At 49.6% G+C, this 24,120-nt stretch overlaps 1 protein-coding gene across 1 annotated transcript in view; it reads right to left on the bottom strand.

Moving 5' to 3' along the window:
• Positions 1-24,120, bottom strand: part of DOCK2 (dedicator of cytokinesis 2) — a 330,536-nt gene that overhangs the window by 259,136 nt on the left and 47,280 nt on the right. Inside the window, exons 20-23 of the mRNA XM_087816193.1 lie at positions 23,736-23,825; positions 22,613-22,713; positions 21,648-21,782; positions 3,947-4,055 (exon numbers count right to left, since the gene is read on the bottom strand). Of these exons, the coding sequence (XP_087672319.1) occupies positions 3,947-4,055; positions 21,648-21,782; positions 22,613-22,713; positions 23,736-23,825 (435 nt within the window). The remainder of the gene's footprint in view (positions 1-3,946; positions 4,056-21,647; positions 21,783-22,612; positions 22,714-23,735; positions 23,826-24,120) is intronic.

Genomic DNA, 24,120 nt, shown 5'->3' with positions numbered 1-24,120 from the left:
ATGCAAGATGACACAGGGAGCTAGACATCTTCCTCATCCAAGAGCTCAGACGACAGTCCCATCCCACCAACTGCCAATTCTTTCATTTTAGCCAAGTGATGGGCGGTCAAGGTCCAGGGAAACGGGACAAACGGCGTCACAGAAATCCACCACAGCGTGTCGAGAGGAAGGCATGCAACTCTCTTGGGGCATTCAGCCTCGTCGCTCATCTTCCATGCGTCCCCGTGCCCCAGAGGCTTGGCAGGAGGCAGTAGTGGCTAAAGAGGCGGGCTGTCTGAGTTCAAGTCCAGCTGGATCACTTGTATCTACGCGTCCTTGGGGAAATTAACACCATGTGCTCTAGTTTCTTTGTCAGGGGAATGAAGGGAATAAAGGTACCTGCTTTGAAGAGTTGATGTGAAGATGAACTGAAAAAATGTGAGCAGTCTGTGTAACCACAGCAGCCTCACTGGAACAAAAGCTCATCATTTTCAAATACTAACCCTAAGTGTGGGCTATGTGGGCGAGAAGGGGACAAGATTAAAGAATCACTTAAAGATCTGAGGTGCCACTCCAGGGTGTGCTGTGAAGTATTACATCTTACCTCTCCTGGCTCTGAGGATTCAGTGTACAGTCCACGGGCCACTTCTCGAGAATGGACCCCTTTCCTCGCTTAGCCTGTACACTGAACATTTTACACCAATGGACAATGAGGGGAGAGGAGAAAGTAGCACCCTTCATTAACTCGCCTTCACAACTATGGAGCAAACACCTGCCCATCTTGACTGTTGCAGAGCGTGCATCCACCTGGCATTTTGCCAGGAGACTTCAGTCTGTCAGGAAACACTCTTTTGTCTTGCTGTGATTAGGAACTCAGACTCTGGACTCTCATGGTCTGGATTCGAATCGAAGACCCGCCCCTTCCTAGCTGTGGTTAAGTTGCTCAACCTCTCCGAGCCTCCATGCCCTCTTCTGTAAGGTAAGATAGGAGAGTACTTGCCTAGTAAGGTGGTTGCTACAAAAATCGAATGAGCTAACAATATACATAAAGTTTCAAGCTCGATGTGTGGCACATAATAAATGCTAAAACATAAAATGGTGGGATCTGATATTCATTCAGCCAAAATATATCTGAGTAACTACTATGTGATTCAAATATTGAAGATATAAAAGAGAAAGCCTCCTGCCCACCTGGACATTCTAGTGGCCTCATTAGCATGAGTGGTCATCATAGTGACCAAGGGAGCATGTGATATAACGTGAGCTGTTCATTTATTTCACTCGTTCCACCAAATTGGAGCATGATAATGAATCACAGACCTATGGGAGAAAGGGTCAAATGGGTCTGCACAATGTCTCCAAATGCCCTCTACTCCCACTTGAGCTACACTCAATTCACAAGTGTCTGGTGTTGACTGTCTCACCTGCCATCAGCTTTACCAACAATGCCTACAGCCTGGCGCACACACGGGGACTGCTAGCATATGGCCCATTATTGAAAACACATGGAGCCCCCTGGCTTAACTCATTTCTTTCGACTTAGAGAAGGATATTAACTTTGGAGTTAAGAGACCTAGGTGGATTGAAATCCTAGCTCCACCACTATAAATAGGTCTAATTTGGGATTAATTATTTAACTTTATGAGCCTCCTGTGGAAACTGAAGACTGATTCTTAGCAGATCCTCTGTTAGGATTAAAAGCACTGTGTGTGAAAGTCCGGCTTCATGTTGGGCCCATGATAGGTACTCAGTCAACAAAAGATGTTTTTCACACTGTTTCTGCCCTCTTTGAATGGCTGGTTTTAAATTCTTCATCGTTTTGGGTTAGCTGCTGCCGTGACAATGCTGAACAATGAGGAAAAGTACAGAAAGCCATTCACAAAAGTTAGATGAGCCTTAGAAACGAGAAGTAACTGGTTTAGGTCCTGCAACTCACAGTGGACAAAGATGAGATTGAACCAGATCAGCTCCACTCTGAACTGAGGCATGAATTAACATTTCCACCATAAGCCACTCACCAGCTGGAAGTGTAAGATCTGAGCCATGAATGTCAATCACTGGCATTCTTACTCTAAGCTCTCGCTCAAAACGTACAACAGACATTACTAATAGATCACAGCACCCTTTCCTATTCTACCCCACACAGGCCCAGAATCAAGACTCCAGTGGCCTGGTAGCACTTCACTAGGTAAAATTTTGTCTTCCTCTACATATACAGTCAGTTTCTGCGGGGTTAGTCTCCCTGAACTTGGAACCTATGATTCTTAATCTAACTGAATCTTTTTTTTTTTTTTTTTTAATATATCTTTATTGATTTCAGAGAGAGGAAAGGAGAGGGGGAGAGAGAGACAGAAACATTAATGATGAGAGAGTCATTGATCGGCTGCCTCCTGCATGCCCCCCGACTGGTGATCGAGCCCACAACCTGGGCATGTGCCCTGACCTGGAATCGAACCCCGATCGCCTGGATCCTAGGTCGATGCTCAACTGCTGAGCCACGCCCAGCCGAGCTAACTGAATCTTGAATGTCCTAACACTGCTTGGCTTCATGGGACAGGGTTAGGAACATGAAATCCCCTTCCAAATTCCACTCTAGGAAAACGCCTGCCAAGCTTCTGTTTTATGGTAAGGTTAAGGTGGGAAAGAGATAAATGACTAAAACGTATTGAAATGGAATTATGTAACAGGGTCTATACATCATGATTTAAACACATCACTTTAATCCTCTAAGTGAGACATTAGGCTTCCCATTTTATGGAAGGATAAGTGGAGGCCCAGGAAATGAAAATGATTTGCCCAGCGATATGCTCCCAAGTATGGATGCCCAGCTTCCCACCCAAGTCTCTCTGGCTCAAAATCCTAAGCTCCTTCTCCTGTAGCCAATGTCAATGTCTGAGAAGATTCCTTGTGTGGGGTTTGCTAACATCACATGGTGACCTATCTCCCCTCATCAGCTCATTCCTCATACCCCAAAACAGCACTAAATTATCTTCAAATGGCACTGCTCTCCATGTTTGAATATGACTTTAAGTTCCTCTTTGATAACTTTTTGACAACCATACAGATAGGTAGAAAGCATCATTGGTTTTATGCAAATCTCTGAAGCTACATTTAGCCTTTAGAGCAAGTTAAAAAAGAGATGGTGCCCCTTTCCACGGCTCTGGGTGGAGAAATTCATGTGGAGAAACCAGCACAAACTTGGCCAAATCCCAGGGAGAATGATGCATTCCTACATAGCTACCCAGACAATGAGAACCTGGGTAAAGAGGCTCATGCCAAAACCATAACGATCATATTAGTTCACCATATTTGCATAGCATTTTATAATTTGCTCTTTTTCAGACCATGTTTATTTACTCCTCCCCCAAACAGTAAATTTCACAGATGAGGAATGTGAGACACTGAGAGGTTCAATGACCCGTGTAAGGTCACATAGCTGACAAAGAAGAACGCTCTTGCTGACCCAGGTCTCAGGACTGTGAGTGCTCACTGGCTCATCTGGCTTCCTTTCTTCTTTCCTTCCCTACCTTCTTACCCCCTCTATCCCTTTGTTCCTTCCCCCAAGACTCGTGTACTTATGACATCTTCCTGAGACAGTCCCCTCAGTCAAAGAGGGGCCTGAGTTTATGGTGCTGAGAATGAAAAATGGACCATTTCGAGAGACTGCACCTTAACTACTCCCAACATTAGAAACGGGTCAGGGTTGACCTACTTCCTTCAGGATAGGGAAAGCTTCAGAGCTATTTTTTAAGAGGCACTGCTACCTTCATGGGAAATAAACCATAAAAATGCTCTCTCCTGCCCTAAGCAGCCCTTGGTCTTCAGGATCCTTGAGCCATGTGGCCTCCCCAGGCCTTTGGTCAACAAAGGGATGCGTGTTCAAGCAAAAGTACACATTATCTCACCGTGCGGCTGTTTACCAAGTGACCGAGGGGGAAGACAGATTATTCTCGCTGTGTAAACCAACCTGCAAAAGGATGGTGGTTTTGTATTGACTTTTCATCAGGTTGTTGATGGATTCAAAGAGCCGTCTCATGGATTCTTCAAACTCCATCTGTTCTTTGCCTTCGTAAAGCCTGAAAGAAGACACATCTGGGTCACTTCTCGAGCCAGCAGGCAAAAGCTTTGAAAGTGTGTGCCAGCCGCCAGCTTCATTTAAAATTGAGAAGAGAAAGGGGTGGGATGTGGGGACTCGGGGGGAGGGAGTGTGCTCAGCAGTCCCTGCATGCGGAATCCACTCGGTAAAAACCTCCGTCCACCACACTGAACAGAGGTGCTCTGGCTCCCAATGGCTCACGCAGCAAGTCCTCTCTCACCGTCTTTTATCAAACCCCGGAGAACCTCAAAGGAATAACACACGTCCAAGCTGAGCAGACACTGATAATCTCACCCTTCTTCAAGAACCAGAGGGGAGACTGTAGTCACCAGATTTTCAAAGTATGGTGCAAACATGAAGGAGAAATATTTTCAAACACACGACGGCCCTTCCATTTGTCAGATGATTAGGGACACGCTTGCCCCATGTCGGGGCCTTGCTTTCACTGCCCTGTCACTCGGGAGCATGCTTATTACCCATTTTAACCTGTTGTTCCCCTGACTATAAAGACCCTATGCTGTCCTTCTGTACACAAGCCAGAAATGCGTTACTTACCACCTGAGACAACTCATTAACCCCACCCCGAGATCAGGGATGGTTAACGCTCTGACGGGTGGCCTCACTGAGATTCTCAGACCCTGTGCTAACACACACACGCCCGACTTTTCATGGAAACTGTCCTCCGATATAAATCAGCCTCCAGAACCCTGAGTCTTATCGCCCTCTCGGCCGGCCTTGGAGCGCTGTTCAGCCCAAGGCCTCTCTCGGAACAAGCCTTTATCGTAAACCGTGCAACACCCACAGCCTAATCTGCGGCAACCCGCGCACAACACAGACAGGGCCCCTTCTGTCCCCGTTCAGAGAAAGAGCGGCTGCTGTCAGCGCCCCGCACGGCCGCCACCCGGGCGCCAGCCGCGGTAAGGGCTCGCTCCCCAGAGGGAGGGCCGACACTCGGCAGGCCGGTCGGCCTCTCCTCCGCCGCCTTTCTCTGCGCGTCTCCGCGCTCACCTTCTGAGCACCGTGCGCTCTGTCTCTCTGTGGGACCCGATGTTTACCTCTGCTTTTCTCTCTCTCTGTCCTCAGTCCCTCTGTCCCTCTTCCTGCCTCTGTCCTAACTGACTCCTTCCTGAAGCCCCCCAGATGTATGGAGTTTGAGGGCGAGCCAGTGCCGTCGGCTCCGGCCCGTTGCAGATGGAGCAGCCGAGGCCAGGGTGGGGAAGTCACCGCTGTCTGAAATGTCATCTGGCTGAGGTGGGGAGGAAAAGACACTCCTAGGCTGTAGGAAACGGAGTTTAATTTCTACCAGCATGACGGGTGACTGCTCCAGGTCACAGTTCCCGCGGGACAGCTCGAGCCAGGATCAGCACCCTTCTCCTCCTGCCAGCGGGCAGGTGGCGCAGGCCTCGCGAGGACAAGACGGGGGCGCCTACCTCAGGGGGAACCCAAGCTGCTCCCTGCTACGTCACAAGTAGGTCCCTTAACACCGCACTCGGGGCCGGGGCGGGAACTGTGTTCGACATCAGCCGGTCTCACGGAGGATGGAGAACAGTTCCATGGCGGACGGAGGGCTCGCGTTTTACCCAGGCTACAAAACAGATGCAGTCCTAGCAACCGCGCATGTGTATGCGTGCGTGCGTGTGCGTGTGCGTGTGCACGTGTGTGTGTGTGTTCGAGCTGCAGGAAAAGGAGTTTAATTTCTACCAGCACGACAGGTGACTGCTCCAGGTCACAGTTCCGGTGTGCGTGCGCCTGCGCGGGTGTGTGCGCATGTGTGCATGCGTGCGCATATGTGCGTGCGTGCGTGCGTGCATGAGTGTGCATGCGCGTGCGTGCGTGCGTGCGTGCGTGTGTACGTGCAATTGTAAGCCTGAGGTGTTTCCGGGCAGGAGGAGGAAGAGTTGGAGAAAATACCCGCGGCCGGGAGAACAACGGGAAGGCGCTGTTTCGCCGCGAGCTCTCTGCTGTCCGCCCGCCTCCCCCACACTGACTGTGGCTTCGGACAAACTCTGTCTCTGCGTCTCACCTTCATTAGTGCGAAAACGGAGATCTGATGCTCAAGCGTTATTTTAAGGTGGAAAAAAATAAAATAAATGAGAGAACGCCTTTCGAGGGTTTAACACTGAGCTGGCAGTTAGTAAGTGTTCAGTCAGTGTTAGCGGTTCGGACGGCGGTGTTGATTGCGGAACACAGAGCGGACCCCGTTGGCAAACTCTCTGATCTGAGTGTTCATAAATGAAAGGAATATTTTGAGGAAAAGGTGACTGAGGAAAAAGTAGGTAAGGGCTTTAGGTTACACGGAAGGAGTAACGGGACGGTGCCGGGCGTCAGCACCGTGGGGCCGCCCCTGCGGAGCCCGCCGCGCGGGGAGCGGCATCGGCCAGCCGCCCGCAAGGCCCCGGAGGACGCCTTGGAGTCCAGGGCAGGGCGGGTGCAGCCTCGGGGTCCTGGGCGAGCCCCTGGTCTCTGTTGGAGCTGCCGCAGGGAGACCTTTGCTCGGCTCCGGAGTGCCTAGAAAGGTGCTGCAGGGACCCGCTGGTTCTGCCGGGGGCCGAATTCCTGGAGGGCCCGAGGGCCCTGCCACAGGAAGACTGGGTCAGCCTGGGCGCGCTGCCCTGGAGGCGCGAGTCCCACGGCAGGGTTCACCGCAGGGGGCGCTCGGGCCCCAGGGCGCGGGGAGCCCGCCTGCGCAGCCTGCGGGCGGATCCTTAAGGAGACCCTGCGCGCTGAGCCCGCAGCAGCTGCAAATGCGGCCTCGTGGGATGTGTACAGAGCTTTGCACCACCTCTTCCACGCAGGTACGGAAAGCCTCAGCCTAAAAAACAGATGCCAGCCTCAGGCCGGCAGTCTGGGGAGCAGAACCCAACCCGGGCATCCTTGGGCTGGGAAAGCCAGCGGGTGGGTTCACTGTAGAATCCGGGGGGTCTCCTGGCACCCGGCCCCGTTCCATTGTCCACACCTCAGCCTCTCCCCGCTCCTCCGAGCCACGTCCACAGGCATCCCCCTGACTTCTTCCCTGCCTCTTAGAGGCAATATAGACATTTCTGCAAGACTGCGCAGCTTCCATGCCCTGCTCTGCGGCTTATTAGTTGGGTGACCTTGGCTAAGTTTCCTAATTCTAAGGCTCAGTTTTACCATTAGAAAAATGGCAGTTGCCCCATAAGGTGATCTTACAATCAGATAATGCATGTAAAGCAATCAGCACAGTGCCTAGCGGGTAGCAAACACTCAATAAATAGTAGCTATTGTTAAATTGTATCATGCTTTTTCTCTTCCAGAGCCACCCATTTTTGTTTCCTAAACCTTAAGGAGAAAGGAATCAGCATCGTCATAAAGACAATCATGGTACCACTTACTGAGCACCTACTGTGTGCCAGGCACCATGGTGGAGATGGACATAAGACTGTCCCTGAACCTAGAGAAATCACAAGGGCAGCTGAGGGATACATCCTGTCAATGCTTTAGGGCTGGGGCAGGTTCATGAATGAGAGGGTCTCCTTCCTGAGTCACACCTTCCCTCCATGGTCACTGTCACCATCTCACCCCTTGCAATGTTAATACAATTTTAATATTGTTGTTGAGCACTTTCTAAGGGTTAGGTACTCTAAGTTTTTCATGTGGATTAACTCATTAGGTAGAAGATATTATCTACATTTTATGCATGAGAAAAGGGGGAAAGGGGTTTAAAGAGGCACTAATAAGGGGGCTGGAAGTGCAGAGAGAGCAGGGGCTCTGGCTGACACTGACCACCTCTCTGATCACACCCCTCTGCCCTCAGCATCCCGTTCCCATGCCACCAACACAGCCTGGTCTCCCTCTTTTCTCCCCTTCCTCTTCCTTCCTCCCCTCCCCCTTCCTTCCTCCCTTCCTTCCCAGCAGCCATGGAAATGCCCCCAGTATTAGCCCCAGGCCCCAGCTTTCCTCTGTCTCCCACACCCAGTCACATCTTTGCCTAAATATGCTCTTGGCAAGACACATCCTTGACTCATTTCCCAAGTGCCTGGGAGCAAGACCAGATTAATTGGAATGTTTCTAAAGTGAAATCTTTGTTTTAAGTGTCTCCATGATCTTATACGGAACTGAGGAAAACTGCTCAAATGATGATGTCACACCACACTGTTTTGCTACTTTGCCACACAAGTCAAGCTACCTTTTTGCCCCAAATACGCTAGCCACTGGAGAGATACTGTGGAAGGGGGCCACTTAGTGCCCTTCCTTAGATGAAGGACGTGCACCACACACAGTATTTAACTCAGACTGTCACAGCGACGGAGGCCTCCCTATCCGAATACTTCATTCTTTATCATCTTCACTACTTGCCTGTCTTCTCCACTAGGCACCAGGTGGGTAAGAAAGTGTTAGTTCCCCAGGGGATGATGTTATGGGACTGCCAAGGGAAGCTAAATGACTGGCTCCAACCATTTTCTGTTTAAGCTCTAAATTCAAGGTGACTGGACTAGTGTTTCTACCCCTGAGCCAATCATTCCCTCTATTAGAGTAGGTGTAAATTAGTGACTTTACAGGAAGAATCATTAAGTCATTCAAGGCTTCAGAAGAGTAATTACTCTGGAAAATTCACAAGACTCTTAAGATTAGAACCTACCTACCACTCCGCTTCTCTCTCTCCCTCTCCCCCACCCCGCAGTCTAGGGTAAAGAATAATTACAGCCAAGGCAGGGCAGAGTCTTTCCGAGAATCGTCCTTGCATTTATTGTCTTACTTACAGTATTATAGAAAAGAGCCATTCCGTGCACTCAGCAGGCACGTTTAAGTCAAAGCAATAGGGCCGGAAAAGATTCATGAATGAATGACAGGTCTTCCTGACTCCCCTTCCCTGCATGGTCACTGTCACCATCCCCACCCCTTCCCGGACCGCCAAGGTCTGTGTACCTTTGGTACAATGAGACTGGAGTGAGCTGTCCAGCTCACCTGTGGCCAGAGACATTCCCTGCGTGGTAACAAAGTTGAAATGTAAAGCACAACCGTGTTAGAAGAGAAAGGGTAAAAAGTATGGGAAAGGGACTATGAAAGGAAGGGCTAGGACAGCTGCAGTGCTGCCAGTGTGAACTGTCAAGGAGCCTCCGTAGACAAGAGAACTCCTGCAGGCTGCATGTAATTGAACTCCGCCAGCAGCCAACAGGCAGGGCGCAGACCGGCCCCTGGTACCAGTCCTCTCATCAATGACAGAATTATTTCTACTGGAGCTGTTACTTTTCCAGATTCTGACATTTGAGGAGGGATCACCCCTTAGGGCAAAGAAGTTTTGCTAAAACAGTCTTCTTCCTATAAATCACTCCAGGTAAGAATGACTGCTAGACGAAAGGGAAAAAAGACAAACCACATGTGAAGATCCTGTTTGGAAAAATGTCTAGAATGCACACACAGAGAAATGAACACAATCACCAAAGAAAAACTGCCTCAGCTGGAAGTGTAAATAGCTTAAATTAAAAAAAAAAAAAGGAAGTTAACAATATGGAAGAAATTAAAGAAAAGCAATCCCTCTAAAACACTTTACTTTTAAAATAGGGCAAGGCTGTGTAATAAATTAATAGTAAGTAGGTAATAAGATGTAGGCAAAAGCCTTGACAAGAACTCTCAGTTATGAACAGAGTGCGATGTGTGCCCTGTGCCGTCCTTCATCCTACTGCGAGGGGCTGCAGCCTTTACATAATTTGGCAAGAACTAAGTTGCATAATTCTGCACATAAGTAAATTTCCCCATTAGCATGAAAAATTGTATTCAGGGGTTTTCCCCTCAATATAATTGGAAATTGAGTGTTCTCAAAACAATGTCCCTAAGGATAGAAACACACACACACACTTCCATGGTTCAAAGACATGTAGAGCATAGCATAGCATAATATTATCATCGTCCATTTAAAAGAGAAGCTAATATTCAGCAGGGTCTTCCAGCTCTTTCTCTTTAGGCCCAGTGTGGTCTAAAAGTTTGGGTACCGAGAATAAATTAGGTTTTGACTGATTTTCTTACCATCTCTTCCTTCATCATTTTAATCACCTGGGAAGTGTCCATGATATCTCAAGTGATAACAAAAAATCAAGTTGTAGAATAATTACACACATACACCGAGTAAAATCTGGAAGTCTGCATATTAAGTTAATAATTACATTACCTCTTAGAAAAAGGATTATATATGCCAACAGTCCCCTTATACACTTTTATGTTATAATCTGATTGTAAACAAGTAAATGTTACATTTCACTTTAAAAAGAGATATGTACTCTCTCTTTGGGGTGAATGTTTCTTGCCCTCTGGCTCCTCTTTCAACAATCTTTCCCCTCTCACACCACCCCTCCCCCGAAGTCTTTCCTGAATTCTCTCATCCTCGCAGGGGAACTTGGGCTGCAGGCAGGGGATCTCGCTCAGGGTCACACAATTGGAGGCAGATTTCCTCCGCAGTTAACAGAACAGAGATGCTGATTTTTAGCCTACCGCCTGGTTCCTGGCATGGACTAGGCTAGAGAGGCAATTGCCTAAAAAACATCAAGCTATTATTACCCTAAACAGCGGTGGTGCCCAGAGCACCTGAACTCTGTCCTTTCAGTCTGTGGCTTCCTGAGAAGATAATTTACCCCAGGCTTCCTGCTCTGCTCCACTGAGAGCCTTGACACTTGGTGTGAGGAGTTAAATGGAATTTTTAACATTTTTCTTACTAATGGTGTTGGTTTCAAAAATATATGTGCAGTAAAACTCTTTGTTTTAAAATCTGGGAACACCTGGGGAAGTGTCGCGTTCAAACGTGCCAAGGTCTGCATTACTGGAGACCTCACTGGAGCAGAAGCATGGCTGAGGGCCAGGCCAGCTGCCAGCAGAGGGCAGTGTGGCAGAAAGAGCAGTGGCCCGGCCGCCCAGAGCTGAGTTCTACACCAGACTCCAGCATGAGTGTGGCGACCTTAGCAGGTGCCCTCATCCCTAAGAGAACCGCTTTTCCCTTGAGGGAACTTTCTGGATTCGTAACTGGCTTCTGTTGTCAGAGAGTCAGATAGGACATGCCAATCACCCAAGACCGAGCCTGCCCACCTGCAGAGGTCCCCAGTGCCGTGTGTATGACCCATCACGGGCCCCCAAGTCAGGGCGTGGGATAGACAGAGGTAAATCCTGAAGAGCCTGCATGTCATTCAGTCATCAAGCCCCATTAATCCCACCTCCCAGCACCATTTTCCTCCAGCTCTATCTATTGAGATAGAATTGACTGTAACATTGTGTAAGTTTAAGGTGCATGTCATGAAGATTTGATGCAAGTATATAGTCCACAGTGATGACCACAGCAGGTTAGTGAGCACAGCCATCACCTCATATAGTTACCTCGTGTGTGTGTGTGTGTGTGTGTGTGTGTGTGTGTGTGTGTGTGTGTGGTGAGAGCATTTAAGATCTCTCTTAGCAACTCTCAAGTATATGATACAGTGTTATGAACTATTGTCACCAAAGCCCTTTACTAGACTCCATCTTCATCAGCACTGCCTTCAACCATATCCCCATCACCTCTCACCTGCAGGGGTTCGAGTCCACATCCTTCCTCCACTCTTACCCCCTTTCAATCTATTTTCTACACAATGATCAGAGGGACCATTTTCCAAACACAAAGAGATCACAACATTCTTCTGTTCAGAATCCTTTAACAGCTAGCTGCCCGTCTCCCTCAGGATAAGGTCCAGACACCATGGCCTGACCTCTGAGGGTCACCAAGGTCTGCCCCTTCCTATCCATCCTGGCGATCTCCTGCTACTCTATCCCCCTGGTACTAAATTCCGGCCACCTTGGCCTTCCCAACGGAAGTCAACGGAGTCAAGCTCCCTCCTAGGTCAGGGGCCGCCTTTCTGCTTTATTCTCATTGACCGCACCCTCCTCTTCACCTGCCAACTCACAGCTTAGTGGCTCTTCCTCCAGGACACCTCCTGACCCATGGTGACATTTGATCCCCTTAGATGTGCTCCCAGGGCACCTCACACACTTCCCCTTGATTTCACTGGCACACACATGACCATCTGCTTAATGACTCCCTTCCCAGCTAAACGAAAAAGCCCAGGAGACTAGACCTGAGGCTGTTCATATCACTGTCGTATTTCCAGTGCCCAGCAGAGTGGCCTAGTGGCTGCTCAATAAATATTCATTGGATAAATACTTGGTTGTTAATGCAAACCAAACCTCTACCCTTAGAGAAGTATTTCAACTAGATGGAAACTTTCATTATCAACTCAAGGGGTAAAAGGGGAACCAAGTCTTAGGGCCCAGCATGCGTGGGACATGTAATGTGTTAGAAGCCGAATGTAAGGGACAAGGAATGCTGAGCTAAGGGCCTTTTAGAGGTTGTAGGCTTTAAGGGCAATTCTAAAAATGTTGACAGACAGCCACGTACAGAAAAGCTGTTTACCACCTTGAGGTTTACAGGCCCTGAGACAACCTGTGAATTAGTTAGAAGGTGCACATCCCTCCTGTCCCACCGACGCATTCAAAAACGGGGGAAATGGCAGAGTCCCAGGCCCAGGAAAGGAGGTACACATGCGGCAGACAAGGGCTGCTGTGTGAGCCGGCGCAGGGCCCTCACCACGCTCTGTGCTGGCTTCTCGGGGTTCGGAGCGGCCACATCCCAAAATTCACAACAATGGAGCGTGGGGCACTAGATTATTACGTATGCACCTCACAACTAAGTCCTTTTAAGTTTCCTGTCCACCTCAAAGACACAATAAGCAGCAAACCCAACAACTGTGCAACACGCTGTTTCCTAATCAAGGAAACAAAATCTGCTTTGGGGGGACACCCGCCTGAAGTGCCTTTGACGTGGATCACCAAGTACAGCCACAGTCCCGACCTGGCTCCGAGTCCCTGACAATCACGTTAGCTGGTGAGTGTCACCCTCTGGCCAGCTGGACCCTTTCCTGTCCTGCATGCTCATATTTGGCTACCGAGGATTTGCAAACACATTTCCTAAACCTATACATTGATTCAGGAAATTGATCTCCCACCCACACCAGTCTCTGAGGCGCTGTCGGCGTGGGCATTGGTCAGAAACAGCCCTTCCTGCGCCAGGCGAGGATTCTGGCAGCAGACCTGCGTCCAGACTCTGAACGAGGAGTAAAGGAGGGAAGGGATCAGCTGCTGCTTCAGCCTGAAATATGAGTATCTGAGTCCTCCACAGCTTTTCCCTTAACTAGCTACAGCACAGACAGTCTTGTTCTGCAGAATTAAGCCATTTAAAGGGACAATGGGAGCAGACAAGATGAATGTCTTACACTCTGCTATGAGCGGAGTATGAGATGGGTGCCAAATAGGAGCGAGTTTGCCCAGCCTCTGAGGGATCCTCAGGGGACTCCAGGCTACGATCACACAGCAAAGGACAACCTGAAATGCCCCTAATTCACATGCAGATGATGGCAGATCAACTGCACCTGACCCTTCTGCTCCCTGAAGGCCTCCTGACTGGATACTAGGAAAATGCTAAACTCTGGGAAAGGATTGGTTCATTTGCCAAAGGCTCCTAATTGCAAAATACCTTGCCTCTAGTCAGTTTTCAGGCCCCATGACCTCACTGTAGCAGTTATATTGCTGCTACATCTCCTCCTTGATATGCACCCTTTCCTGGCTCCTGGAATCCAAGCCTCCCTGGACTCTCTCCTCACCTGTCCCTCGTCCCTTTGACATGCTAATCTCCTGCATTTCATCCTGAGTTTCAGAGTATTGCTCACCTTATGCTGTAGCTTCAAATGCCAATTTGGATCAATTTGTAACAAAACTGTACCTGCATCTAACTCTCCCGAACTGCAAATCTGTATCTAACTGTCTGCTGTACATTTCCATCTGGCTATGCCAAGAAGCACCCCAACTTAACATGACCCACACCAAGCATGCCCCGCCCTGAAGCCTGCCCCTCCCCTGCACTCATGCTGGTGAGCAAGGCCTGATCCCACGGGCCCCGCCCTTCAGCCTCAGAGCAGCCTCTCCTTCAATGCCACTCCCACGTTCAATTAAGACTGGCAATCCCGTTCCCTGCGAACCCTTTCCTTCTTCCTTTCCCTCTTCTCCAGCCCCCCTGTGACCACCTCAGTTCAAGTCTCTTGCCTGGGTTATTGCAACAGCTTTGTTATTGATCAGCTGCCTCCCCTCCTCTACACCAGGTTCCACCTACTAGCGTTAGTTCTGCGGTCACATTTCTAAAACATGGATGCGATCGTGCTAATCTCCTGCTTTAGAATGTCAGTGGCTCCCTACTGCCCAAAGCAGGGGTTTCCAAACTGCTATGACAAAAAACCTTAAGCATGATTCTCAATAGATGCTTATCTATTTATAAATTATATCCACGGACTATTCTAAGTCAAATGTTTACATAGTTCAATTTCTTCATCTTGAACAAAATAAAGAAACTTTAATATGTTTACCTTATCCCAATGGATGAGTCTGTGCACCGGCTGGAGTACTCGCTCTGTGCTCCCAGGACAGAGGGTAACATCTATGCCAGTATCCCCGGCAGAGAGGCTGAGGTCGAACTCCTTGGCCTGGCATTCCAGGTGCTCCTCAATCTAGCTGGAACCCATGTCTTCGGCACGTCACCCCACTCCTCCACCCGCAGGGCTTCACCCTCTAGCCGCTCTTCTCCGCAAACGCGCTCTTCACGGTGGGCACGGGACAGCGCAAAACACCTAGGCTTTGCGGTCACATCCCTGCCTGCCAGCATCTAGCTGTGTGACCCAGAGTCACTTTCCGCACCTTTCTGGGCCTCCACTTCCCCTCCTGTGAAATGAATGTGATAAAGCCTATACTTTGTAGAGTCGTGTGAAGTGAGGTCAAGGGAACAGTGATGCAGGGCCAAGCGCAGAGGAGAGGCTTCATAAGGGGAACCTCAGAGGAGCGGGAGTAATGGGAAGTTCTATTTCACGTGCTGTTCCCTCCACAGATGCTCCCAGCTCACAATGGGATTACGTCCCAATAAACCACAGTTAGTTAAAAATATAATTCGAAATGCACTCCATACACTAACCTAACCAAGCCTCCTAGCTCAGCCTGGCCTACCTTGAACGTGCTCAGAACACTCACATTAGCCTACAGTTGGGCAAAGTCACCGAGCACAGTGGACACAGAGTGTCATTTGCCTCATAAACAATCGTGGGGCTGACTGGGAGCTGCGCTCCTGCGCTCCCTCGCCTGCTGCCCAGCATCACCAGAGAGCATCGTACAAAGTATCACTAGCCCAAGGGCAGAAAATGCCTTTCAATGTCTAGTTTAGAACATCACCTCCCCTGAGAAGAATTACCTATCCTCCCGAGGCAGGGTTTGTCACTCAAACCTCTCTGTCCCCTGGGAACCATTTGCAGGCCTCCATTGCGTCATACCACCGATCATTGCTTATTCCAGGGAGCTGGGATTTGATTGCTGGTCTGCACGTCTGTCTTCCCCACTAGACTGTTGCCACTTGAGGAAGTCTGACATTAATTTCAGAGTTCCCGGCTCTTAACAAAGTCCCTAGCACAAAATAGGTGCCCAATAAAAGTTTATAAATATTTTCACGTGCAAAGGCAAAAGAGGACTGCTTAAAAACGCAGGCATATGCACATTTCATGTTATAATAACAACGGCGACTTAATGAAATACAAAGCCCTTTCGTGTGTTTATAAGAAACGGGCTGTTAGCTCCCCCTCTGCACTGTAGCAACTCATAAAGCAGATAATAAATTAAAGGGAAGTGACTGTTTGACAATATCCTTTGATGACAGTTTACTCTTCCATCCCGATCCGATGCCAAGTTAATGTTATCATGAAATAATTCCATTAGCTGCAATTGCACAGCTCACTGAGCCATTACTGGCATCCAAAAGTGAAATTGTATTCAAAACCGAAAACAGAGGCTGCTGTAGGAATAAATGGCATTAACATGCAAACGAATTATATGCAGGAGAAACAGGGATAGCACTTTGACCGGCATTCCGGCCCAGGCTCGGCACAGACAAATGACTACATTTTAATACTTAGTCATACTTGAACAATGAAAACAGATCATCCTGGCCAAGTACCTTCGAGGTAAATTCATTTTTGTTTAAGAAGGCAGAGGCTTCAGTATCCCCTCCACCTGCAGGCGACATGGAGCAGGCCTGAGCTTTATTCAGACAGTCTTGCGGCCTAACGGATTCATGACCCGGTGGATAAAGTAGCCCATGATATTTTCATAAGAAGGGGCTGAGCTGGTGGCTGAGGTGGAGGCTGGGAGTGGGCGGAATGAAGCAAGAGGCAGCGAAATGTCAAGGCAAGAGAGCATCCCATCACCTGGCGCTGACGGCAATTAGAGGGGGCAACTATGCCTGGCCCTGGAAGGGAGCCAGACTGGGGCTGTCCAGGGGAGGCATGCGCCCTGCTCCGCAATGCCTGTGCTAATGGAGCTGCAGCTCCCGTGCAGGCAAATGGCACTGCACAGGCCCCGGGCAGCCTCGCAGCTCCCAGGTGAGGCTGGGGAGCAGGACCACGCCTGGAGATGCTGCTGCTCCCAACAGGATGCTGAGTACCTTCCTCTTTCCCTGACCAGTGACCCTTTTCCAAAGCGTGTGAGCTCCCCTGGGCTGGCCTTTTGTCAGCTTATCTTGACTCATTCCTCGGGAGGGTACAGGGATAGAGTCACGGTCGCCTGGGCTGCTTCGCCCTAATGGTGAGGACGCCCTTCCCGAAACTCCTCCTAATCTTCATTTCCTTTATTGAAATCCCCTGTGCTTGGAGACGGTCCCACCTGAGCCCGTGCACGCAGCCTTGTGCCCCTCAGCAGCCCTGACAACATCCAGGGAGCCCACACCCCGAGGCAGTGCTGTTTTCGCTCAGGACAGCCCCTCCTCTGGGCCAACCATACTTCACACTGACACGGCCCGGAAAAGGTTCGGTTCTCAAACTGTCTTCATCACACGAGGTGGGATGTGAAACCTCGCTCTGCTGATTCTTAGCTGTGTGACCTCTGAGCTTGAATCTAAGCCTTGGTTTGCTAATTAATGAAAGGGCACCAGAGGTGGTGCCCATTTCACATGTAATGAGTGCCAACCATGTGCGGGTGTGGTTCTCAGTGCTTGGGATACAGTAGGAAACAAAGATCCTTCCCCCCGAGCTGCCATTCTAGCAGGCAGAGGGCATAAACAGAGGCATCACTAATCGTTACATGGTGTGCTCACATGTGCTAGTTCCATGGGGAGGAGAAATGAGACAGAAAGCAGAGGGAAAGGGAGGGGAAGCAGCAGCGCTGGGGGCAGGGCTCGCATTGTAAGCAGGGCAGTGAAGGCGACATGTGGGCAAAGATGTGGAAGAGGCCAGGGAGAGGGGGTGAGCAGGCAGGTGTCTGGGGAAGGTGCAAAGGCCCGAAGTCAGGAGTCTGAGCCACAGCGAGGAAGGCCTGTGTGGCTGGACGGAGCGAGTGAGGGGCAGGAGGAGGTGCAGTCAGGACACGAGATCCTCCATAGGATCTTTGTGAAGACTGACGTTGATAAAGGCTGAAGTGCACTTAGCCGATAATAATAACCGTGGGCACTTGCTGTGTGACAGGCGCTGGGCTAAGTGCCTGACACCCATTAGCTGTTTAGTCTGCAGGACAGCCCTGCGAGGGTTTTTACATGCCTGTTTCACATATGAGAAAACTGATCTGTGGGCAGACTGAGTAATTCGCCCAAGGTGGTGCACACAGTAAGTAGTGGTGGTAGAATTCAAATGTAGAATTCAAACCAGAGTAGCCTAGCTCTGGAGACTGGCGCTAACCACTGAGCTGACCGCCTCTCCGAGGCAAAGGGGACGGGGCTGAGGGTGGAGAGGGCGTTTGCGGTCACAGAGCCGCCCAGGAGACTGGGATCACGGGGAGGAAGCTAGAGCTGAATGAGCAGGTCTGCAACAGAGCAGAAGGCGCGAAGCAGAGGACCGGCAGAGCAAGCATGGCCCAAAGAGCTGCTTGGGCCCGAGGGGCCTGAGCGCAGGCGCTCGTGTGCGCACACACACACACACACACACACACACACACACACACACACGGGGAAGTGGAAGCAGCAGACGTAAGCAGGGCCCACGCAACACGCCAGCGACAGACCAAGGTGGATTCTACGTTGTGGACCTCAGAAAGCACCGACCCCAGGTAAAGGTATCCCCTCCTCCTAAAAATAACCAGCAAGAAATGTTTCGGGCAGCACGATCCCTAAGCCAGACCTTGAGAACAAATCAAGACACCAGAACTCCCTCCGCTAACTGAAACCTGAGATCCTGGACCTGGCACCCTGCTCTCTGTCCTGGGTGAGCACATGAGCACAGCTGACATTCATTACGCCTGTGGAGTAAGTACCAGATACTGCATGGGGAACTCTGTACATGATCTCATCCCATCATGAAAACACTGAGAGCTGGTTGATCCCCATTTATGGGTGAGGAGACTGAGGCTCGGAGAAGCTGGGTTCCTCTGTAAGACAGGCACTTACAGGGACAGAAATGTGACCCCTCTAAAGCCTGTCCGATGTGAGCGCTGACTATCGCTGAGCCAACAGTGACGATGAGCGCAACACTAACCACCACCCCACACTACCTCCTGTACCCTAGCCCAGGGCGGCATTAGGATTTCTAAGCTGGATCTTGCCTATTTTAGAGTCACCCTGACAGAAGCGCTGGCTGTGGTCTCATCCCTGTGAGCCTGGCCGGCAGGAAGAGCTGCTGCAGACTCCGAGTAATTCCACAGCTCGGAAGCCTTGGGGATCAGCTCAGCCGGCTGCCTGAGCTCTAGGATAAAAGGCACTGCAAGGAGTTTTGTAAAAAAGCTCAATGCCTGCAAGATAATCATTTCAGCTCTTTCTGAATGCTCCTTGCTCTGCTCTGTATCTCCCAGGGGCTCAGTCATTCTAGAGAAGCTTAGTAGATGTTGGTCATACTTATGACCACCCCACATCTTTGGGACACACTTCCTACGATTTAGGAATTTCCCGTATTTTCAAGCCTGCCTCCCTATGGCAGAAGCTCGAATCCGCTCTGCAGGTTCCTTTGCAGCCAAGGGCTCAGGCATATGCCCAGAGACACTTGCCCCAGACTTGGACTCGAGCTAGGGGCACAAGGAATGGGGCCAGGAAAATCACTTTCTTTGGCTATCTGATAGAAATGAATAATCCTAAAAACATTCCCATCCCTGTCAACATCTCTTTCTCCCTTACCCAGTGCATCGATCCAGGAAAACCCTCAGCCCTCGCCACGTGGGTGTGCAGTGCGTGCAAAGACAAAATGCAAGGGAGTGGCTAATGGAGCTGGAGCAGCTGGAGCTCCGCACGTGAGGAGAGAGTACAGAGGAGTGGCAGGAAACAAACACAATACCGGGCACAATACGCCCCCAAAGCGATGGCTCTATCACAACTTTCCACCAGCTGGCTTAGAAATCGCAAAGCGCTGAACCTTCTCTTTTCCGGTTTCCTAAGTGAAGTGCCCTCTGAGCACAGGAAAGAAATACCCCCATCCCTTCCCAGTGTCCTTGAGGATCCACCGGAGAGCAAACCAACTGCTGAAGATTCGAAAATGAACGGGACACAGGAAATCTCCCTCCTGTCAGCATGAGGTGCTGGGCCCTCCCTGCAGGTCCGCCTGCATTTACGGTCACGGGAAAGAATTCAAGATTAGGCCTCCGTTACCTCGGAGACATCTCTTCTCACCAAATGCCTTCTCTTAGCCCCCACGGTGGACTTCCTCAGGCAGGCAGTTCTGAGTGTCCATGGTGCTTTGTATTCCGTGCGGGGGATACAGTAAGAAGTAACAGCCCACCCACTCCTGAGGACGCCAAAGGCCACTGCAAGTGCCAGCAGCGCTGAATGTACACAAAATGAAGAGCCCGGGGCTCTGCAAGACGGCAGCCTTGAGGCGGAGAGGAGGGAAGGAAAGGTACTAATGTCCTGCTCCTATGGAGGGAAGAGACAAAATCTAAGAGGGGAGGGAAAGACGGACCACGAAAGAAATAAACCAAAAGGAAAAACTGGGCAGAAGATACGATCAATGAAAAGAATATGTTCCTGTCGCAAATCTGAAGATCTCACTCGCAAGATGAAATGAGGACTCCTTGCCTATTAGCCCGGAATTACAATGTTTGAATCCTCGAGCTCCTCCAAGAAACTCGGCCTTTACAAAGACCCACTGTTGTCTCCTATTGGATTTCAAATAATTGACAAGTACCCCTCCAGCTCGGAAGAAGACCCCCGAGTCTGGAATGCAGTCTCTGCCTTGACTAACTGACAAACCAGGGAACTGAAACAGGCACTTCATTTTTAGAATAGCCTAAATGACATCATGTTTTGTGACATGGTGCAGAACACTCATCTCTATGTATCACCTGAAACCTCAATGAATACTTCAGGCGAATCTTGAATGATTACCCATTTCAGGTGCCCTGTCGAGTATGAAGCCGTCATAGCCCATCCAGCCTCATGGTCAAAACAATGATGACAGACTTCTGCTTTCTCTTGTCCAACTAAACAAGTGTATACTGGAAGTCACTGACCCAACCCACGGCTCCAGAGAGGCACGTGTGACCACTGCTGCACAATCTGCATATTCATTGCCCTGGTCACATGGTTTAAGACCTTAGCACGTGACCCGACACAGTTCTTGGCATAGGATTTTGCTGGAACGACAAAGAATCTAGGGTTGCTTCAACTAATAGAGTATGAACCTGAGTTTTCAAATGTTTTCAGCTTTGGGAAACTTGCCTCAGAAGGCAACCAGCAAAAGAGAAGCAGAGCCAGCATCTAGAGAGATATAGGTTAACCCAATGGCATTAAGCATCTAGATCCAGCCATGCCTGAGGCCAATAACCCCCCTGGATATTCCAATAATGTAAAATACAATAAAGTCCCATTTCTCTGTGAGTCAGTTTGAGTTGAGTGTCCTTCATTTGAACTGATAAGAATCTGGACAATACATTCCCAGCATGTTTTTTTCTCATTTCCCATCACACACAGCCAACCTGATCATACATACACACATAAGCAACCCCCAGCCTAACTTTGCCTCAATTGCCAGGAATAGAAATTGTTCCCTTGAGGGTTGCGTTGGAATGCCTCCATCTCCAAAGCCCTTTAAGAGGGCTAACCTCAGTGATACTGACCGTCAAGAATCGTATCTTTTAAGTACTCTAGCTTGTCGGCTTACTTTTTGGCCACTAGGATCTCAAGGACAGGCAGGCCAACAACAAATGCCAGCTTATCTGTCATGCACAATCTCCAAGGGCCAAATAAATATCACACTCTCTGAGTTCTGCTCTCTCCACCCCCGTGGAATATAGATTCCTGGAGAGTTTCCACCATATCGCAAATCAAATGAAGAGCAGATGAAACCCTGCAGAGCCTCAGCTCACAAATCACGGTCACTGGATGAAGTGTGACTCGATAACACGTTATGATTTCCTTCTTTCCCCCAAAAACTTACAAGGAACAATTACTCCCTATTTCTAACCCTCTAAGTTGGATTTTTAAGTTGCTTTTGATCGACACCTGATTATCATTTTGTAAGAGAGTTTCTCCAATGGCGCAAACACTGTTGTACCCAAAGGAATTGCAGAGCTAATCGATCCCCCTTGTAGAACGAGCACTCACTGTGAAAATAACGTCCTGGACCGAACGATGAACTTGAACACGTACTCCAAAGCTTTCAGAGTTCTCAGGATCGGCTCGCATTGCTCCCCCCGGCTGGAGGTATCCAAGTAAGTCTTCAGCACCGTCATCAGTTTCCTGAGCAAGGGGTGATATTTTCAAAATACATCTCTTCCCAGCCCACGGCAGGGTAATTCGTTTGCTCAGTAAATTATAAGGCTTTCAATCAGAGGTTAAAGGTGGTGGTAGAGCCAAGCCTACTCACTCATCTACAACCATAAAAATAACTCTGCTTAAAAATTGTACTTCAGGGTGAATGATTATTTCCTGCCTGTAACAAGCCAGCAAAGAAAAGAACTAGTGAAGAAAGAAAACCTTACGACTAGGAAAGCTAGTTGCAATCGGAATATGATGGGGACAGTGGTGGCAATGATGTCTCCCTCAGCCTTTTCTCCCTACTGAAAACGTTCCTGTGGCATCTCGGAACTCCCTTGCTTAGGGACTCCCCACGTTTCCTCATGCCCAGCAAGGCAGACTTCACACGACTCGACCTCCTTTCAAGGCCCCTTCACAGACTGGCTCCCACCACCCTTCCCGGCGTCACCTCCCACCTCTAACCCTCAGCTCCTTACCCCCGAGCTATAGTGAGCCACCTAGCACGAGCCTGTCTTCTCTGTAGCCTCTGAATCCCAGTGTTTATCACAAGTAGTTGCTCAATAGTGATAGCTGACTGACTGATTGAATGAACAAATGAATGAATGAATGAATGAGTGAATGAAAACTTCCATGTACCTCTGTTACCATCAAGTATTCATCTCCACCTACGGGGTTTACATATTTTTATTTAATGCAGATAGCCCAGGCACAGATTAGATTTTGTCAGAAAAGGGAGAACTCACACAGGCTAGGGACAGAGCTCCTTGTGCCCTGGGCATCCTGGCAGGCAAGCAGGAGGGACGGTCACTTACTTGTAAGCCAGGGTGGCGCTGAAATGCTGTTGGATGTAGGCCTCTAGGACCGTGTTGAAGTGCTGGAATTTCCGGTCAGCAATGAGGCCTATTATGTAGATCTGAGGAAGAGGCAGGGAATCAGTGTTTTGAGGACAGCCCTAGGGCAGGGAGCCATATTCACATGGCATCACTGAACCCCTATCAACATTTTTTACCCAGGAATTAGCTCACTAATATGTCTTCAGTCCTTTTCATTAAGGGACTGTCTCTCCTAAAAAGTGTTTCACGTAGTATGCTACAAAACATTGTAAGGTAAAAGGGTTTCATGGTCAGACATGTCTGAGAAATCTCAGGTTGCCATCTTTATTGCAGGACTTATCAGGGCCTTTAGTATACCCATGTGCATCATAACTCTCCAATGTTCATCGTGCAATGCCCAGCGCTTCCCTAAGTGCTTGAATCAAAGGCTCTTCCTGTTGGGAGCATCTTTCCTTAGGGCTAGCTTTCCAGACCCCCTTGGGAAGCACTAGACTCAGTCACAGTTGTCTCCAGGCGACCTCTTTGTAAATATAAATGTCACCAACACAAGGAGTTAACACGTTAACACTCTGCTGGTCACGGATGCCCTAACGCAAGTGTTTCTTATTTTTATTTTAACATGACAGAGAGAACGTAAGTTGGGACAGTGAGAGAAGGAAGAGACCGTTTGGGAATACAGAAAGGAGACCTGGGTGGCATACAAGGTCCTGGGTAGGCAGAGGGGCTGTAATGACTCTGGGGAGTTGGAGACTTTGAAGAAGGTAAAGGAACAAGAGGACTCCCTGTGGGTGCTTCACAACCTGCCGGAGACTGGCTCCCAGCGTTGGTGGCAAGCAGACGCGGTTGGCCGGCTTCACGACAGCCAGCTGCATGTGCCAGTGCCACTGTGACATCAGCACCTGAGGTCCCCCCCTCACCCATTCTGCCCATGCATCCAGCTGAACTCCAGACTAACGCAGCTCGTTCACTGGGCTGGTGGCCTAACGTGACAACTCCTCCCAAAGATTCATGAGAAGGGCCGCGGGGGCCACACGTTCTCAGGGTTCTCTCGGTGCGACGCACACGAATGTCTGTTACCATAAACACCTGTCCCCTCTCTTACCAAAGCATCGAAGACAAGGATGTCATACTCGTTGCTCTGAGAATGCTCCATCATGATGTTGAAGAGGGCATCCAGAGTGTCTTGGAGGAACTGGGCAAAACAATGAAGGGTGCATTAAGACCGAGCGCGGGTGGCCCAGAAACCCACTGCTCAGCTAGGCCCAAGGGAATGAGAGCACACACTCAACATGCACCAGAGCGAGGGGCCCACGTTCACAAGAACCAGAACTCGGAGCACCCCAACTGTCCGCCGACAGCACCGTGGGTGAACACATGGCGGCATTTTCACATTTTCACACCACAGGAAAATGCACAGCAATCAAAAGGCACAAACTGCTTCTCCATGCAAGGATGCGGGTGGCCCTCAGGAGCACGGTGTGCGGGGA

This window comes from Miniopterus natalensis, chromosome 4 (assembly GCF_054644295.1).
Source record: "Miniopterus natalensis isolate mMinNat1 chromosome 4, mMinNat1.hap1, whole genome shotgun sequence".
Classification (NCBI taxonomy): Eukaryota; Metazoa; Chordata; class Mammalia; order Chiroptera; family Miniopteridae; genus Miniopterus; species Miniopterus natalensis.
Note: the sequence above shows the minus strand (reverse complement) of the source record. Positions and strands in the feature narration are given on the sequence as shown.